This window comes from Saccostrea echinata, unplaced genomic scaffold, assembly GCF_033153115.1.
Source record: "Saccostrea echinata isolate AGI-Se365-2 ecotype Australia unplaced genomic scaffold, CSIRO_AGI_Sech_v1 ptg000060l, whole genome shotgun sequence".
Lineage (NCBI taxonomy): Eukaryota > Metazoa > Mollusca > Bivalvia > Ostreida > Ostreidae > Saccostrea > Saccostrea echinata.
Window position 1 is genome coordinate 3,351,549 of NW_026889809.1, and position 21,245 is coordinate 3,372,793.

The window sequence follows — 21,245 nt, forward strand, 5'->3', positions numbered from 1 at the left end:
GTTTTTTTTTAATGAATTTTGCGATTCATTCATCTTTTTATCCTTGATTGACACGTACTCTATAAAAATTGGGACGCTTGAATGAAAATAATTAAGGAACCCATTAGTTGTTACTTAATAAAAATTGGGACATTTGAATCAAATAATTAAGTAACCCATTAGATATCACTATATTGTTAAGATAGAGAATTGAATGGATTCTGTTACATGTCCGGGACAAAAACGCTTGATTGTGAGGCAGCCAAACAACCGCCCGGTAAAGATCAATTTTCCTGCTGGATATAGTAATCACATCTCAGCAATGGTTATTTCCATCATCATCTCCAAACAAATTCCCATATAAGTCTACAGTGGATTGTATTGCTCTATTATTCTGATTAAGCACGGCGTTGTAACTTTTATATCAATAGATGCCAAGGGATCCAATTTTCAGCGAGGCATCTCTCTGAATAAAATGTGAATGAATGCAGAAACAAAAGGAAAATATAGTGTGCCTCAAGGAAATGCATAACGATACAGTTATAAAATAACACAGGAGGAACACGTTGAATGACAATATTCTTATCTGGCGACAAAACAGCATAATGTACTCACACTATTTGTATTTGTGAATGCTTTACAAATAAGAGACGATGTATTGCGGCGCTAAAGCTCTGACCCTGAGCTCGTTTGTTCTGGGTGCCATTTCCATTGCTACCCTATCATTGTCAGTGGCGACTGATTCCTGGCTGTTCACAGAAGAAGAAATGGACTGCGTCATTGAAAACATGACCGTCAAACTACCAGTAAATGTTCGGTCTGGACTGTTCCGTTTCTGTACCGTCTACTTAGATGCAGGTCAGTGGTTTGATAGAAACTAACAATTAAGGTTCAGATAAGTCTGTGAAGTTGTTAAGTGTATTTGTAAACTGTTGCGAGATATGCATACCTCTAGGTAATTTTTTTGAATACCGTCAAAGATGGATAGAAACGTCTGTCGATTCCTTCGAACCAGGTAATAGAAAGGTTCTGTACTAGCATAAACTTGAAATAATTTAAAGTTACATGATCACTTTTTGACGTAAATATTCATTAAATATTTTAAGCATTATATATGTATATAATTAGTGCGTACATGTATATATGTACACTCCTGTATGATCAGCAGCTTTATTTTTTTTTTTCACATGAAGAGCAAAGCTTAATATGAAATATGAATATTTGACACCTCTTTTTAGAATTATCCTGACATATACAATGTACGATATAAAAAGTAGTTTGCAAATGATGGAAATAATATAAAAAATGCAAAGGTTACTAAGAACCTTCGTTAAAGTATGTTAGAAAGCAACAATCATATTATACGAAATCCGAGAAAGAGAAAGAGGATCTTCAGTATGCTAAAAACTTTAGTTTGCCCGTTAAAAGCCTAGTAATATCTGGATTCTAATAATACAGCAACATGTAATTGTCGAACAGCCGTTCCTGACAGAAATAATCTATTTTTAACCTCTAGCTTCCGGTCAGTGTGGCCAACATCGATTATAACCAGAATATAGCTTTTATTCTCGTCTTATAGTTCGACATCGATAATTTAGCACTTGTTATTATGGTAAACATTCCGTCTAAGTTAAGTTACTGGTTGAACGATTTTTCTCTATTGTTCAAAATGTAAATAATAACTTCATGAAAATTGTTTTACATCAAATATAGTCGCCCGCGTGACGCAGTGGAAGAGCGTCTGCTCTAGAGTCGCGGAGTAAGGAGTTAATCCTTACGTTGGGGTTCGAATCCCACTGTGGGACGTGGAGACCGGTCCTTCTGATGAGACCGTATAAACCGAGGTCCCTTGTCGCAATAGGTGCTGGCACGAAAAAGATCCCTCACTGCTCAATGGCCCTCAGTGCCGAGGTCAAAATTTGCTGCTCTCCACCGGCAAGTGGTGGCGTCTCCATATGAGTGAAAAATTCTCGAGAGGGACGTCAAACAACAAACAAACATCATAAATATTTTGCTAGTTTCAACTTTATTTAGAGAATTGAAATATTATACTGGCTTGGATTTATATCTTTGAAGAATACCTCTAGAATTTCTTTATTCTGATCTAATCATACCTCTTTCTATTTTGGTATTATAGTGTGAAAAAAGCACGCGATTTGACCCATTGTTATTTATAGTGGTTCTTCTGTACTCCTCTCCCAGTCGTCAGCTGATGCAGTGAACCGAAATCAATAGATTGACTAGTTACCACCCTAATGGTTTTTGTAGGATTTCTTGCTTTTGACATACCAAATAAAATTAATGAGACAAAGACGTTATTTCATAAGTACTCAGTTTATTGGGTTAATAATGTAAAACATATTGATTCTCGTGAAAAGACTAAAACCTTCTTAAAAATCTCGCATTTGAACCAAGATTCAGCGCTCATAATTGGACTGATGGAAGTAGGTTTACTATCACTTTGATTTCGCTTTGTTCACGATTTTGTACTGGATTAATACCATTGATCAGTGTTCATTATCGACACCTTTTTTTCATTGATAAAATAAAAAAATCTAAAAGTCTTCAACAGACTGCAAGAAAATGGTTTGTGTACACGTGTGTAGTAATAAAAGATGCTTACGATTAGCTGCCTTTAAGTCCAAAATATGATATTTTTGTGAGAAATTGGCGCTTTGCAAGCAATTATTTATCTTTTACAAACTTTGACTTTTAACTTTAAAACTCTCGTTTTCTTACTCCATTTAAGAACATCTTTATTATTTATCAGGGCTTTATTTCTGTAAAAATCCTTTTTGTATTTTAATGTCACTCATCACATGGAGAAATGCTGCACAGTTGATCACGTGTCTGATGCTAATAAATATTGATTCTTTTTATTCTCATCATATTTGTCAACTTTTTAGACATTTTAATTATAAACAAAAGAGTACATTCTGATCCAGCTAGACACAGATAGAAACAAATGATGAAGAATTTATTTCTACTTGATATTTTTATCTGTGTTTTTCTAATTTTCCCTTCTATTGGAATCTGTCATATTAAAAACAATTTGGTAGCCATGCAAATTAGCAAAATGTACACTTTTTCGCCATATGTATTCCTTTGAGAGTTTTGCACAGTGATTAATGTATTTTAAGGAAAAAATAAAGATTCACAAATAATCTCTCTTTTACTGAACATACATACATGTTTTCTCTCCATCCCAATCACCCTAGCAAAAAATACTATTGTAAATCAAAGTTTTCAAAGTTATCACTTTAGTATCATTGTTATCACTATAGTAAATAATTTTTTTTAGTCACCACTGTAGTGTCATAATGATCACTATAACGTCATATATGTCCTTAGAGTCTTATATATCCTTAGAGTCTTATAGAGATCAATAAAGTGTCAAAGTTATCACAGTGATAAATCAAAGGAAAAAAGATAATACTACAGTAAATCAGAGTGTTAAAGTTATCACCCTGGTAAATCAGAGTGTTAAAGTTATCACCCTGGTAAATCAGAGTGTTAAAGTTATCACCCTGGTAAATCAAAGTGTTAAAGTTATCACCCTGGTAAATCAAAGTGTTAAAGTCATCACCCTGGTAAATCAAAGTGTTAAAGTTATCACCCTGGTAAATCAAAGTGTTAAAGTTATCACCCTGGTAAATCAAAGTGTTAAAGTTATCACCCTGGTAAATCAAAGTGTTAAAAGTTATCACCCTGGTAAATCAAAGTGTTAAAGTTATCACCCTGGTAAATCAAAGTGTTAAAGTTATCACCCTGGTAAATCAAAGTGTTAAAGTTATCACCCTGGTAAATCAAAGTGTTAAAGTCATCACCCTGGTAAATCAAAGTGTTAAAGTTATCACCCTGGTAAATCAAAGTGTTAAAGTTATCACCCTGGTAAATCAAAGTGTTAAAGTTATCACCCTGGTAAATCAAAGTGTTAAAGTTATCACCCTGGTAAATCAGAGTGTTAAAGTTATCAGAGTGTTAAAGTTATCACCCTGGTAAATCAGAGTGTTAAAGTTATCACCCTGGTAAATCAAAGTTTTAGAAGTGAGAACTATAGTAATATGAAGTTTAAAATTTATTACTCCATTATATAATGTTCTGTGATAAAAGTCTCGTTTAATTTCACAGAATCAGGTATTATCAAGTTTTGCAGATTTTCTCATTTTACTAAATATATCTTTTGTTGTATAGTATTTCAAATATGTCATGCTATCTGCATGCACTATATTTTATTTTTAATTTGATACTTTTTGAAACCTTGCTTTTTTCAACTCATTTCTAATATGAATAATATTTGTCTTTCATTTTAATTGTTTTTTTTAATGAAATATATGGAGATAACGAACAGTATTCAAGCTCAAAAGTCCATTAAACATTACAAAATAGGTGCAAAGCAAACACGGACCTCCAAAACATCAGAGGTGGGATCAGGTGCCATGGAGGAGTGAGCATCCCTTGCCGACCGATCACACCCGCCGTGTGCTCCTTGTCATGATCGGGAAATAATGGAAAAATATAAATGTCACATTTTATAAATGTCATAGAGTACGTCAAACAAGATGTATAGAGTTATCATCTTATACACAACAATATATAGTGCATTTCAGTGATAACTATAGTGAATCAAACTTTTCATAGTGATCACTATAGTAATTCAATTTTTTCAAAGTTATCAAGTTAGTGTTAAAGCGATCAGTTAGGTAAATCAAAGTTTTTAAAGTTATCACTAAAGTAATTCGAAGTTTTCAAAGTTATCACTATAGTAAATGTTATGACTGTAGTAAATGTTATCACTATAGTATCACTATAGTAAATGAAAGTTCTCAAAGTTATCACTATAGTAAATCAAAGTTATCACTATAGTAAATGTTTTCATTATAGTAAATTAAAATAAAAGTTTTTAAAGTTATCACTATAGTAAATCAAAGTTTTCAAAGTTATTACTAAAGTAAATCAAAGTTTTCAAAGCTACCACTACACTATAGTTTTTTTGCATGGGTATCTTGAGTCAAAATTAGGATCCACTTGTAGGTCAGAAGCAATAATACTTGGATTTCAATTACATCAAAAGAAAAGAAAAATATGTCACTGTTAGCATACTGTAATTGATGATTGTATCACAATGGGTTTATAACAAATGGTGATAGTTACAATATGATAAATGATGATTGCGTCACTCTGGGTATATTACGGATAATGATTGTGTCACCATGGGTATATTACAGATGATGATTGTGTCACTATGGGTACAATACATGATTGTGTCACTATGGGTGCATTACATGATTGTGTCACTATGGGTATATTAAAGAGGATGATTTTGTCACTATGGGTATATAACAGATGATGATTGTGTCACTATGGGTACATTACATGATTGTGTCACTGTGGGTACATTACATGATTGTGACACTGTGGGTATATTAAAGAGGATGATTTTGTCACTGTGGGTATATTACAGATGATGATTGGGTCACTATGGATACATTACATGATTGTGTCACTATGGATACATTACATGATTGTGTCACTATGGATACATTACATGATTGTGCCACTATGGTACATTACATGATTGTGTCACTGTGGGTATATTAAAGAGGATGATTTTGTCACTGTGGGTATATTACAGATGATTAATGGGGTCACTATGGGTACATTACATGATTGTGTCACTATGGGTAAATTACATGATTTTGCCACTATGAGTACATTACATGTTGTGTCACTGTGGGTATATTAAAGAGGATGATTTTGTCACTGTGGGTATATTACAGATAACGATTGTGTCACTATGGGTACATTACATGATTTGTCACTATGGATACATTACATGATTGTGTCACTATGGGTACATTACATGATTGTGCCACTATGGGTACATTACATGATTTTGTCACTGTGGGTATATTAAAGAAGATGATTTTGTCACTGTTGGTTTTACAGATGATTATTTTTTCACTATGGGTACATTACATGATTGTGTCACTTTGGGTACATTACATGATTGTGTCACTATGGGTATATTAAAGAGGATGATTTTGTCACTGTGGGTATATTACAGATGATGATTGTGTCACTATGGGTACATTACATGATTGTGTCACTGTGGGTACATTACATGATTGTGTCACTGTGGGTATATTAAAGAGGATGATTTTGTCACTGTGTGTATATTACAGATGATGATTGTTTCACTATGGGTACATTACATGAGTGTGTCACTATGGGTACATTACATGATTGTGCCACTATGGGTACATTACATGAGTGTGTCACTGTAGGTATATTAAAGAGGATGATTTTGTCACTGTGGGTATATTACAGATGAAGATAGTGTCACTATCGGTACATTACATGATTGTGTCACTATGGGTACATTACATGATTGTGTCACTATAGGTATATTAAAGAGGATGATTTTGTCACTGTGGGTATATTACAGATGATGATTGTGTCACTATGGGTACATTACATGATTGTATCACTATGGATACATTACATGATTGAGTCACTATGGGTATATTAAAGAGGATGATTTTGTCACTGTGGATATATTACAGATGATGATTGTGTCAGTGTTGGTACATGTACATTACAGATGATGATAATAGGTATATTACAGATGATGATTGTGTCACTACGGGTATATTACAGATGATGATTGTGTCACTATGGGTATATTACATATGATTATTGTGTCACTATGGGTATATTACAGATGATGATTGTGTCACAATGGGTATAAACCTGAACGAAGAGAGACTGGAGGAGAGACTAACATCAACAGCTATAATGCGTAAGTCTAAGTGTCACTTTTTACTACTTACGTTTTGGTTTAGCTTCGAGATTACACATACCATTTAATGTTCTCTCTCTCTCTCTCTCTCTCTCTCTCTCTCTCTCTCTATATATATATATATATATATATATATATATATATATATATATTTATCTGCAATTATCTATTTCCATTTTGCAACTTTGATGTTATGCTTCATTTCCAATTTTATCTTTTTTTGAGAAGTGTAACCGTAAATACATAAAATACGCCTTTAAAAATAAGAAACAAAAATTGTGAAATGGTTGGTATGGGATCTGTTTGAAGAATGTTTCTACAAAATTATTGATTGACAGACATGTAGAAATAAAACACAGAAAATTACACGCTGTCTACATCGGTCTATAGCATCCCAATGATTCTAACACCTCTTTAATCGCTTGCTTTTGACATTATGAAATCAAGACTTCTACAGTGCAGTTCTCGGTGCGTTTCTAATATAGATAAATTCTGATTTCTGAAAGAAGAGATTGCAAAAAAAAAAAAAAAAAAAAAAAGATTGATATCCCATCAAGAATATTGTGGCTGCAATTTGATCATGCAATACAAAATGCCCGATTGGGATTATATGCAGCAAAGCAAGAATTAAATCATAATTTCTCAAAATCTTATTAAAAAGTAGCTCAGTGAATTTCCTGGCTGTTTTCCCCTTCATAGTTTAGCAAGTATATGTTTAAAAATAATATGTCATTAGATTGCCCCCTGGTCAAAAGCTAGAAGCAATTTTAAATAGGGGCGATCTACATGATCAATGTATGACATTTGCTTTTGTTATTTAGAGGAGTCAGATCTCTACTGATTGAACACCCTTCCTTGTTTGAGTAATAGAATTATCGCTGGCATTCTAACAGTTAATAGATTAATTTGAATACTTCGTGTCTGGAAGTAAATTTGTAAAATAGGTCAGTTTTCCCAATAGGATTTAACATAATTATGACCAAAGCTAAAGATAGACTTGTCTATGAGAATTAGTCTGAGGTTGCTGTTATGACACTGCTGGATAACACATTTATATTCTGAGAATAGAGGTCCATAGGGGATAAGCAAATTGAAGAGCAGATCTCATAATACTCTGGAGCAAAAAGCAATATATGCAAGAATACATCTAAAATATATAAAGAGAAAAACTGTCTGCCAAATAACTATCTAATTTGCGCACTTGAAGAGATCGAATGATCCAGTTTGAGCAGAAAATATCACAAAGATCATAATGCTTCAGAAGTAGCTCAGACAAATTGTCATAATTTAAATGATGTGGAAGACTTCAACTCTCACTCTGAGAAGCATTGATGTCAATTAAAATAACATCATAGGAACCTTAGCATATGCTTCAAGAAGTTCATTCTAAAGTGTACAAAGTCAGGTTTAATAAAGGTTGTCACATATGTTTTCTTAATTCCCACAATTCGGGTAAAACATGGAATGGTCGGTTGAACAAGCCTGGCGGAATGCATACTCTGGGGCACCTGATCCACCTATTGTGTAGCCAGTCATTTGTATTATTGTTTTCAATTTCTTGGTTGGATTAAGAAGATTAATCACTTCGTTTTCGTTACCTCTTTCCATATAAATGTATCTATAATAAAAAAGCTATATTAGCTGACCCAACTGTAGTATTTCTAAATGTTCCAAATACGCAGATAAGTAACTTTAAATTATTCCCTAAAGAAAGCAAAGAGACAAAAAGTATTGCTTATCAAATGAATGCGATTCCAGTCTGCAAATATTTTCGTTTTTTCCCCTGAAGAATACATTTTAACAATAAAACAAAGTAATGATAAACGTAAATACTGCTACTTGTCCAAAAAAAGCTACGCCTGTTGAAATATCAAAAATTCAATTGTCACAAAGCAGTTTCTCTTATATAGTCAGATTTAATTAGTTCTCAGTCAGAATACTCTTGATCTTCACCCTTTTTCATGTATAGGGAGAATATAGTGTGACAGAATAAGAAAGAAAGGGCAAAAATTCAACAATGGTCAGAGAAAAATTACCGTTTTTATTACTTGCATTACTTTTATTACTCCCACCTTTGATGTTTTAGAGTTCCGTGGTTGCTCAGCTCTACATTTGCATTGTGTCAATAGACTTTTCAGCTCGATTACTGTTCGTTATCTTCATAGTTCATTGCATCAAGGAAATCAATTTAACTGGAACTGGTTGGAAGCCATTAGATAGATGAGGAAAATCATAGTTTAAGTCATGTTAACTTGAACAATATTCTTTCTTTAAAATAGCGCTTTAGCGCATGGTATGCTACAAATAATTATATAAATTACTCTAGACCTAAAGGTTAGATTTTTTTTCTTTATTAGAACTGTTATTAATAAATGGAATACACTAGGAACGAAACAATTTGAATCATTGTATTAATTGAAAGAAAGCGTATCAATGTATAATATATACAATACAATCCATTCCGCATTCTTTTAATAAAGAGATTTTTTTTTGAAATTACACAATTTCTTCTCCAAATTACGTTTACACTTGATTACCTTGATTTAATTGTAATTAACATGAATTTGGGTGACTTAATGTTTTAAAATAACCTAATGTGACCTATACTTGATCCTATTAAAGGAATGTTTTTAGTTTTGTGAGTGTTACTGGTGTTTAAATCACTCACACTTGTCACGTTTCAGAGTTTGTAAAGTAAAAGCACAGCAAATTTAAATATTTACTTTTAAAGAAAGGGGTCATACACAGGAAACAAAAAAAATACAAGAAAATTAGACTACTCACATGTTATATATTTTAGATATATGGTAAATAGAATGCTATATGCCAAAATCTATACCATATGTCATCCCTCAGGTCCCATATCAGTCCTTGAGCCTTCGACATTGGGATGATATAAATTTAAGAATGTAACATTTTCTACTATTGCACATGTAATAATGATTTTTTTTTTGTCTTTTACACAATTCTTAGGAAATTATGTATTAAATAAGAGAATTTGTTCGTTGAAACATGATGAAATTCTATGTTTATATTTAATCATTAAGTCGTTGTGTTCGAAGATTCAGAACACTTCATTTAATATAAGTAACCTAGAATCAGGAGCATGTTTACAAAATCTTAAAAAGGAAAAATATTCGAAACGTTATTTATAGCAAAGGTGATTACTCTTGGATGTTAAATAAATTCAAATCGAATTACACACAGGCTGGCATTATACACAGGTTGGCATTATACACAGGTTTGTGTGAGGAATGATGAGTTTGGGGAGGATACGAAGAAAAACTTGTTCCAATAAACAAAGAAAGGAATGCACTAATCCCCAAACCTGACTTACGGACACCCCAATGTTCATGTTTTTCTTATCTCAAAAGACTTTAATCTCGATTTATAATGAGAGTTTTCTATATATTTAGAAATATAAAAAAACTTGTAACTACGAGTAGAACAATACTTTCGATGAAGCAGCCGGTTAGTTTACATATGCAGACTTCGGGAAAGAACTGTGCGTTTACTGCCATTCAGAAGTTGATTCTGATAGATTTTTTTTTGCTTCAGTTGCTAATAGGGTGTTCACTATGTCTTCTATATACCCGATAAATAAATGTTTTTTTTTCCTTTTTGCTTAAGATGCTAGCAGAGTGTTCGCTATGTTTTCTATATACCCGGTAAATAAATGTTTTATTGCTCTAGTTGCTAACAGAGTGTTCACTATGTCTTCTATATACCCGGTAAATAAATGTTTTATTGCTCTAGTTGCTAACAGAGTGTTCACTATGTCTTCTATATACCCGGTAAATAAATGTTTTATTGCTCTAGTTGCTAACAGAGTGTTCACTTTGTCTTCTATATACCCGGTAAATAAATGTTTTATTGCTCTAGTTGCTAACAGAGTGTTCACTTTGTCTTCTATATACCCGGTAAATAAATGTTTTATTGTTCTAGTTGCTAGCAAAGCGTTCACTATGTCTTCTATATACCCGGTAAATAAATGTTTTATTGCTCTAGTGACAAAGGATTATCCACGCTGTTTCCACTCAAAGGGCTTGTTTTGATCGGAATTCTATTATGATCTATATTTTATTGTATCTAGGTGCTAACAGAAAAGTCAATAAGATCAGCAAAACATGTATCGAGTTCTATTGTGACCTTTTGTTTGCTATATAGGTGACATGAGAGTGTCCACGGTGTTCCCTGTCACAAACTTCTGTTGTCAAGAATTTGTTTTTGTTTTTTAGGTGCTAACAGAGTGTCTACGGTGTTCCCAATCACAAAAACTTCTGTTGACAAGAATTTAGAGTTTGTTTTTGTTTTTTAAGGTGCTAACAGAGTGTCTACGGTGTTCCCAATCACAAAAACTTCTTTTGTCAAGAATTTAGTGTTTGTTTTTGTTTTTTAAGGTGCTAACAGAGTGTCTACGGTGTTCCCAGTCACAAAAACTTTTGTTGACAAGAATTTAGTGTTTGTTTTTGTTTTTTAATGTGCTAACAGAATGTCTACGGTGTGTCCAATCACAAAAACTTTTGTTGACAAGAATTTAGTGTTTGTTTTTGTTTATTAGGTAAAAACAGAGTGTCTACGGTGTTCCCAGTCACAAAAACTTCTTTTGACAAGAATTTAGTGTTTGTTTTTGTTTTTTAGGTGCTAACAGAGTGTCTACGGTGTTCCCAATCACAAAAACTTCTGTTGACTGGAATCTAGTGTTTGTTTTTGTTTTTTAAGGTGCTAACAGAGTGTCCACGGTGTTCCCAATTGTTTCTCTAATACTGCTTGTGATTGCCACGATTCTGAGTGTTATCGGAAACATCAACCATGACGTCAAAACCCTGATTTCGTCCGGAATTCATATCTTATCAGGTCAGCAGTACTTCATGTGAATTTGTTGCACAAAAGTTGAACCACAATAAATTGAAACATAATACATATTTGTTTTTAAAATCTGCTTGTAAATTTACTTACCTTGTCATTGGTCATTTGCAAATTTTTTTGTTAAAAAACATTCTGATGGTACACACAAGTAATCTGAAGTTGATATTAAAAAGATGCTTGAGTTTCTCATTGAAAATATCTATGTGGTTTTTGGAGACCAGGTCTTCCAACAATCTGTTGGAATTCCCATGGGTACCAATTGCGCCCCGTTATTAGCAGACCTTTTTTGTATTCATATGAAGCAGAAATTGTCCAAAATCTTATATGTGAAAAGAAGAAAACACTTGCTGTGGCCTTCAACTCGAAATTTAGATATATCGACGACGTATTGTCAATTAACAATGGTTATTTCCATTCTTATGTCGATACGATATATCCCGGTGAGCTTGAGATAAAAGATACCACAGAGTCTGACACATCTGTTTTATATTTGAATATTTTACTTGAAAAAGACGTTAATGGTAATCGTACAACCAAGCTTTATGATAAACGTGATGACTTTAACTTTTCAATCGTCAACTTCCCTTACTTATGCAGCAATATACCTTCATACGGGGTTTATATCTCTCAGTTGATTCGATACGCAAGAGCATGCTCTACGTATGTACAATTTCTAAAACGAGGTAAATTATTGACAAACAAGTTGATGAAGCAAGAAATCAGTAGTCTCGTTTAAAGTCTCATTTCGTAAGTTCTATGGTCGATACAATGCCTTTGTCAGCAAAAACAGTTTATCATTGAGTCAAATGCTGACTGACGTTTTTCATACTAATTGTTAGGCCATTATTTACACACTGAATTGTTGACGGATTTTTCTGTTATTTCCCGATCATGACAAAGAGCACACGGCGGGTGTGACCGGTCGGTAGGGGATGCTCACTCCTCCTTGGCACCTTTTGTATTGTATAATGGACTTTTGAGCTTGAATACTGTTCGTTATCTCCATATATTTCATTGTTTCATATTGTCACCCATCATGACATATTCATACCCTACTGTGTATCACTCAATACATGCATTTACCTGACGGCGTGATCCGACTTTCTGGATCACCACACTGTGGTTTCTGAATCCACATCACCACATTCTGAAATTGATGACATAGTAAACAGTTCACATGATTTATGCTTAATACTTAAGGAATAAATTTAATAGCTACCCAGGTTACTAGTATACTGTATAACCTGTGTTGGGGCAGTTTACGTGAAGCCGTTCATAAAAAAGCGTAAACTGTTCCAACCCAGGTTATACCAGCATAACTTGGGTAGCTATTAAATTCATTCCTTATAATTTAATTTAATTTTCAATCACTAAGTGTAGAAAATAAGACAATTTCTCCTTCAAAAATGCCTTGAAATATTTTAAATGTAGCGTCAAGCGGATCGATATGTTTTTACGTCATTGTGACGTAGGCAACACAGGTTATACGATTGAACTAATTTTTTTATCCAATCAATCGCGTTACAACCAAAATTAAATTATTATTGATTAAAAAAAGCCTGGAAATGTGTTTTGTTAATAGATTAAAGTTGTATAATTGATCTCAAAAGTTTAGTTATGTTTAATCATATTTAAAACTAACAATAGAGAACTAACTGAAAAGTCTGTTTTGACTTTTTGATAAGTAGATATAACAAAGTAATCATTATATCGTATAATTACGTTCAGGCCTAGAGTAAACGCCACTTATCAAGTAAACTTGAATCGCTCAACCACACACTTCCCTATTTTTCATCATTTACAGATCATATATGTATCTTAGAACTATATGGTTAAATGAATTATATCATATATTCACTATGCTTTAAGCATTCACTGTGTCACCATTTTAGCAATATACATTTTCTGTAGGACTGATGTTGGCTGTTGGAATTATCCTCTATATATCCGCCATCAACGATGAGGTTGGACATCGCCCAAAGCCGTCTGAGGCAGACGACGACACCAAAAAGTTTGGTTACGAGTATGGCTGGTCATTCTTCTTTGCTGGAACGTCTTTCCTTTTCATTATGACGACAGCAGTGATCCTTGTGTCGCTGTATCTACAACGAAACTCAAAGCGAGAGGATCTCATTAAGATTATCCCGGGTCTAGGTGACGTAGTGGATAATGATGTCACTGATGACGTATTTGCCACCAACAATCCAACAATAATTTTATGAAAACTTGTCAGTCGCATGATGTAATGATGTTTTGTTACAGAATTTAATGCTTTTTCCAATATTCATTTTCACTGTGATATCTGAAAAGGTTGTGTTGAAGATAAGCATGATTTTGGACAACTGCTGATCTATGCTCAATAACAAACTACCATCATGTAAGTGGCCATTTTCCTTTGCTTTTATCAATAATATTGATATAGATGCTATTAAGTATTTGCCAGCATTTTCTAAGAGTTCACCGTGGCAAATGAAGCCAATTTGTATCTTGAATTTTTATAGTATTTTCTGAAATTTCAGAAAAGAAATGAGTTTTATAATTTTTTGTTGGTATCTTGTACATATTTGTACTCATATAGTATTTGAGATTGTGCCATTGTAAATATATACATGTATTTTATTTCTCAAAAATTGTTCAATGTAATAAATTTTTTTTTTAAATTGAATATCTTGAATAAAAAAATAGCAATAACATAAAACAAAGTTTTAAGTTTAGCATTAGTTGAAAAGAATTCATTACAGTTTTACGAAAAAAAAATAATCTTGGGTTTGAATAATCTTGGGTTATGTCCTTTGTACATTTTGACAATAAAATTTATGTGCCTCATCTTTAATGAGGACTACAGTGAAGGGTTGTCCTTGAGGACACATTTTGCACCGGAATATAACATTGTAATACCGTAAGATATGAAACAACCCTATTTACAGCAATGTCTATTAAAGAAACGGTCATACAGTTTTTGTTTCGAGAACAAACTGCCTATAAGAAATGTTGTTTTCACTTCATTAAAATTATATATAGAAAAATAAAAAAATAAATATTAAATTACAAAAAAAGTAATTGCACCAAGCAGTCAATGGATACAGTAATTCGTTGGTGCGTGTGTATGAAATATGAAGATAACGAAAAGTAATTAAGCTCAAAGGTTTTTTTGTTTGTTTTTATTGTTTAACGTCCCTCTCGAGAATTTTTCACTCATATGGAGACGCCACCACTTGCCGGTGGAGAGCTGCAAATTTTGTCCTATACTCGGCACTTACGGCCATTGAGCAGTGAGGGATCTTTTTCATGCCAGCACCTACGGGACCTCGGTTTATATGGTCTCATCCGAAGGACCGGTCTCCACGTCCCACAGTGGGATTCGAACCCGCGACGTAAGGATTAACTCCTTACTTCGCGACTCTAGAGCAGACGCTCTAATCACTGCGCCACGCGGGCGACTCAAGCTCAAAGGTCCATTGAAACAATACAAATTGGGATCAGAGCAAACACGGACCTCTTAAACAGCAGAGGTGGGATAAGGTGCCATGGAGGAATAAACATCTTCTGTCGACCGGTCACAACACCGTGTGCTTCTTGTCATGATAGGGAAAAATTGAAAACTCCATAGTCAATTCATCGTGAAAATAATGGCCTAACAGTATGAAAAATGTCAGTCAACATTCGATTTAACGACAGATTGTTTTTGTTGATAAGGTCATTGTATCGACCATAGAACTTGCAAAATGTTGACTTTAAAAGAGACTGTTGATATCTTTGCACCGTCAACTTACTTTTCAAAATCTTTCCTCTTTTTAGAAATTGTTTGTACGTAGAGCAAGCTCTTGCGTATCGAATCAACTGGGAGACATAAACTCCATATGTAGGTGTTTATGATATACGGCTACATAAATAAGGGAGACTGACGATAGAAAAGTTGAACTCATCACATTTATCATAAAGATTTGTTGTTAGGTTACCATTAACGCCCTTTTCCAGTAAAATATCCAAATATGAAACAGCTGTGTCAGACTCCGTGGTGTCTTTTATTTAAGGAATGAATTCAATAGCTACTAAATTTATATGGTATAATCTGGGTTGGGGCAGTTTATGCTTTATAAACCGCGAAGCTTAACTTAATTAAACTTATTATCAATACCAGCCGCCTAGTGTTAGGGCGCTCCGCGCAAGTTACTGTTATAATAATATATATTTATGTATCATCCATGTAGGTTTGGTCAATATAGGGCTTATAGTTACTTGGAAATGAGACCTGCTCCAAAAACTTTAACCTACCCCAAAAACATTAACCTGGTCACTCTTAAGCTGAAATTGCAGCATCTGAAACCTTGACTGATAAAATGAAACATGCTGGAAGCATCCTCCATGAATCTTTGATTAATATATGGCATAGAAGTACTTGAAAAGAAATCTGCTCCAAATCTTTAACCTGGGACAACGACGCCGAGGGTATTACATAAGATCCCCCAACTTCGTTCAGGTGAGCTAAAAATCAGCAAAGTGGAATACATGCATGTAAGTACAAAGTATCCAAATGTAATCACTTATAATAAAAGAGAAGGGGCGGACATATCAAAGTACAAACTATCCAAATGTAACGACTTATAATAATAGCGATGAAATATCAAAGAAAAAATTATCCAATTGTAATCACTTATAATGATAGAGAGACGATATATCAATGAACAAACTAATATCCAAATGTAATTACTTATAATAATAGAGAGAGACGAAATATCAAAGTATAAACTTATAATAATAAAGAGACGAAATATCATCGGGACATTGTTGTCTTCAATTTCTTTTCTTAGTTCACAAAATAATCAAACCTTTCTTGCTTGGTTTATGTCTAGAGGGCAGAGAGCAGTAAAGAACCATTGCGAGTATGGCATGGCACATTAAAAGATTAGTCATTCATACTCCCTGCCGCAATCTAGCCATGTAAAATTCGCTTAAATATTTACCCTGATGCTGCTATAAAAGTGTAGAGAAATCTTGGATTCTTATCGTTCTTTTTTCCTTCCTTTTTTATTTTCTATTTATTCTAACTTATTTATTTTATTTTTATTTTTTTGCAAACACCCCATATCGACATGCCGTATGACTAAGCATACAAAAAGTTAAGTGTAGACGTGAAAATCGCCATTAAAAATGGATTCAGCGCCATCTAAATCAGAATTAACTGAGATATAGTGTTAGATGATTGGCAAGTAAACAAAGTATATTGAATCAAGGGAATGACATGTTGGGATGAACATTTCAAAAATGCACTCATCTCTGACATTTGCTATTTCAACTTATCTATAATTCATGGTCATATAGAACCCATAATACTACTACTGAGGTCTTCTGAGATTATAAATGTGAGTGAATGTCATCTATCCCATACTAGTTGTCACTTTTTGTCACGTGGAATCCGGGGATAAATGGAGCAGGATAAACCCTGACCAGTAGCTATTCCTTCCTGGCTTGTTTCTAGATTTAAGTATATCAACAAGACATTTTATTACCACGAGTCCGATATACACTTTAATCGCTATTCGGTAGTGGATTCTCGATTAAACTGTAGCCTTTGTGTGGAGTAATGCTATTGTATCTGAGACACATTGTAGTAAGATGAATATAGACTCTTACACGAAATAATAGGAAAGCTTTACAAAACGAAAGTGTTTTGTTTCATTAACGATGAGTTGTAATTCCACGGTGGCTCTTATATCCTCTCGATCTTGATATATCAGTTTAATTTTTTTTGGCGATGTGCCAAATAGAAAGGTCACACCAGCTTTATTTCACTCACATTATTTAATTAATCGGCGGTTAGAATAATGATTTTCGCAAAGTATGCTTTTTGTGAATTACTAGTAGATAAATCTATGAAGTAATCCGGCGATTTTAAAATGTTTTACCCCCTTTTTTAAATTTTATGGTATTGACTGATTCATGGTAAAAATTTTGTCATGAATCCAGCTTATCCAAGACAATGAGAAATTACTTTTGCGATTCAAAAAAACCTTATGAAAACAATTCCCGATACCGTATACAAGTGTTAAACAAGCTGACTATGGGTAAGAAAACAGAGCTGAGTGAATGTAAATAATTATTTAAACTTTGAAAGGTTAATTTTTTAAAAGTTGATTTAAAAGCAAAATAATAAAAAAAAACATATACAATTATGTCTAGTGGTTGTTGCTGTTGGTGTATGAGAGTCATATTTGGATGTTTTACTAGAGAAAGACACTGATGATAAACTGACTGCAAGACTTCAAGATGAACTTAATGACTTAAACTTTTCTATAGTCAACTTCCCTTGTTTATGTAGCAATATACCAATATCACCTGCATATGGAGATTATGTCTCAGTTGATTCGATATGGAATCTTTAGCATGTTCTCCAATTTCTAAAACGAGACTATTTACAAATACATGTAAGTAGATGATACAAGGATATCAACAATCTCGTATAAAGTCAATATTTCGCAAATTTTAAAAATACAATGACCTTCTTTGCAAATACAATCTGTCGTTAAATCGAATGTTGTCTGACGTCTTTCATAAAAATTGTTAGACTATCATTTCCATACTAAATTGTCTACGGATTTTTCCGTTTACCCTATCATGACAAGGAACATACCGCCGTTGTGACCGATCGACAAGAATATTTACTCCTCCATGTTACCTGATCCCACCTCTATTTTCAGAAGTCTGTGTTGACTCTGCTCATAAAGAGTATTGTTTAAATGGACTTTTGAGAATGATCACTAGCTGTTCGTTATCTTCACATTTTATTTAACTTTGTGTATAGCTAGAACTGTCACAAATTCAAAGGGGTCTAGGGATCTTGCATAATAATATGACTCAATATAAGTTTGCCTTTGTGGTGAGATCAGTCGAAATTGACCAGGTGGTTTTATAGATGATGACAGTGATCCAAGAATACAGAGGACAAACAGGTAGATGGACCATTGAAAAGGGCCAAAATGTAGGGAACCCCGTTCTTCAACTGGCGTCATAATTGACACTTTGTCAGAATGGATTAAGAGCATCAGATGGATGTTGAAATCTCGCATTAAGCGATTGAGGGGCTGCATGAAAACTATTTATCCTTCTGTGTTTGATAATTCAGAAGTGAAAAAGGAATTAGATAGAATACACGATCAGTATGTACTGGTCCCAGCTGACAAAGCTGGTAACAACATAGTCTTTTTTTTGTAAGGCTCATTATTTGAATTGTATTTTAAAGGAACTAGGATTTAATTCTGCAGGTGGAAATCCAACTATACACCCATAGATCCCTTTCTAAGCAGGAAATTCTTCAAAATCATATGCCCGTTTTTTAGATATTTTTGATATTTCCAACAATCAAAATGGATTTGAATTACCACACCTTTACTTGATTCCTAAACTTTATAAAAATTCTTACAAAGAAAAATACATAGCGAGTTACAGTAAATGTTCTACCAAGCCTCTTTCTTTACTCCTCACTAAAACATTTACTGTAATGAAGGAGAAACTTCAGTAGTACTATACAACAGTATATTCGAGAAGTGGTGTAAATCAGATGTGGATACTTCAAAACTCCAAAGAACTTTTAGAAAATTTGAAATCACAAAAATTTGCTTAAATCAATAACATCAAAACGTACGACTTTTCAACACTTAATACAACCATTCCCCACGATCAATTGAAGTCCAGGCTCATTGACATCATAGACAGATGCTTTTTCAATAAAAATGGAACTCGTTAATATACTTACCTTGTCATTGGTCATTTGCAAAATTATTCTGTTAAAAAGCATTCTGATTGTACACACAAGTACTCTGAAGTTGATATTAAAAAGATGCTTGAGTTTCTGATTGACAATATCTATGTAGCTTTTGCAGATCAGGTCTTCCAACAATCTGTTGGAATTCCCATCGGTAACAATTGCGCCCCCTTATTAGCAGACCTATTTTTGTATCATATGAAGCAGAATTTATTCAAAAACTTCTACATGAGAAGAAAACACTTGCTGTGACCTTCAAATAGACATTTTGTAATATCGACGACGTATTATCAATTAACAATGGTTACTTTCATTCATATGTCGACTCGATATATCCGAGTGAGCTTGAAATAAAAGATACCACAGATTCTGACACATCTGTTTCATATTTAGATATTTTACTAGAAAAAGACTTTGATGGTATTCTAACAACAAAGCTTTATTATAAACTTGAGACTTCAAGCAATGTACCAATATGCCCTTATCACCTGCATATGGGAATTATGTCTCTCAGTTGATTCGCTATGCTAGAGCATGCTCTACGCATGAACAATTTTTTAAAACGAGGCAAACTATTGACAAACAAGTTGATGAAACAAGAATATCAACAGTCTCGTTTGAAGTCATCATTTCGCAAGTTTTATGGTAGATACAATGACCTTGTCAGCACATACAACCTATCATTAAGTCAAATGCTGACTGATGTTTTCCATACTAATTGTTAGGCCATTACTTATACACAGAACTGTCTACGGATTTTTCCCGTTTTTTTCGATCATGGCAAGGAGCACACGCCGGGTGTGACCGGTTGGCAGGGGATGCTCACTCCTCCATGGCACCTGATCCTACCTCTAAATTTTGAGGTCCGTGTTTGCTCCAAATTTGTATCGTTTCATTGAACTTTCGAGATTAAATATTGTTCGTTATATTCATATTTCATTATTAAAAGACCTCACCATAGCTTCATGCTCAGGCTAGCTTAAACAGCGGCATCAGTATTTGTTTGAATGTAGGTACTCTATATTCATTGAAATACAAGTATAAAATGATTTATTGTTCTTTTCTTCTTAAAAATATATTTAGACCAACCGTTTCAATTTATTGTGTACTTCCATATAGATGGAATCTAAAACACTTTTTTTTTATATATATATTTGAATATCAGAGAAATGCCCTTATAGAGATATGTGAAATAAATGTATATGCAAATATAAATATATAAATGTATATATTTCTGTTTTGGGATATTTTTTTCCAGTGAACTAATGTCTCCGTTTCTTCTTACCTTCCTTACAACCAACTAAAATACCCTCACTTTTCAAGATGCCATAGAAATTCTAGATATAAGCAGATCAAAATAAAATGTCGGAGTTGAACCTTGAATTGCTACATGATATGATGCCCAAGCTCAGTTGTGAGAAACTTTCATGTATGATTTTATATTAAGACGCAATAAAGGTGTATATACGATATACAATATACGATATTGAATGTTGGAATTAAAATTGGTAAATTAAAGGATTTTAATAAATATGTTTTTGTCCAGATTTTCTATCTCATGTACATAAGATATTGGGCTGATAATGCACTCATGATTTAACTTGATTGCATTATAAATAACTCATATTTTAAAAAAGACTTATGTATTCAGAATTCTATACATACATTTTCACCAAGGTAATTAAGTAAAAGTTAAACATAACGAACAGTGGTCAATCTCTTGCTATCAATAATGCAAGATTTTTCTTCTCATGTTAAAATTTTGCATAAATTTTGCGTCATTAGGAAAAAAGCTCAACTAATTAAGGAGCATAATTTGTATCCACTGGACTT

At 33.3% G+C, this 21,245-nt stretch overlaps 1 protein-coding gene across 1 annotated transcript; it reads left to right on the plus strand.

Annotated features, from left to right (window-relative positions):
- Positions 1–296: 296 nt before the first annotated feature.
- LOC133174982 (voltage-dependent calcium channel gamma-5 subunit-like) lies at positions 297–14,283 on the plus strand. The gene is made up of 4 exons (XM_061310073.1): positions 297–837; positions 6,704–6,781; positions 11,504–11,638; positions 13,562–14,283. The coding sequence occupies exons 1-4, from the start codon at positions 633–635 to the stop codon at positions 13,870–13,872; spliced, it is 729 nt and encodes a 242-aa protein (XP_061166057.1). The 5' UTR covers positions 297–632; the 3' UTR covers positions 13,873–14,283.
- The last annotated feature ends 6,962 nt before the right edge of the window (positions 14,284–21,245 follow it).

Bases quoted from the DNA above. Each gene is read 5' to 3' on its own strand.
- LOC133174982 (XM_061310073.1), top strand. From the start codon at position 633: ATGTATTGCGGCGCTAAAGCTCTGACCCTGAGCTCGTTTGTTCTGGGT. The intron at 6,782-11,503 runs GTAAGTCTAAGT...TTGTTTTTTAAG, and splicing joins AACATCAACAGCTATAATGC to GTGCTAACAGAGTGTCCACG. The intron at 11,639-13,561 runs GTCAGCAGTACT...CATTTTCTGTAG, and splicing joins CGGAATTCATATCTTATCAG to GACTGATGTTGGCTGTTGGA.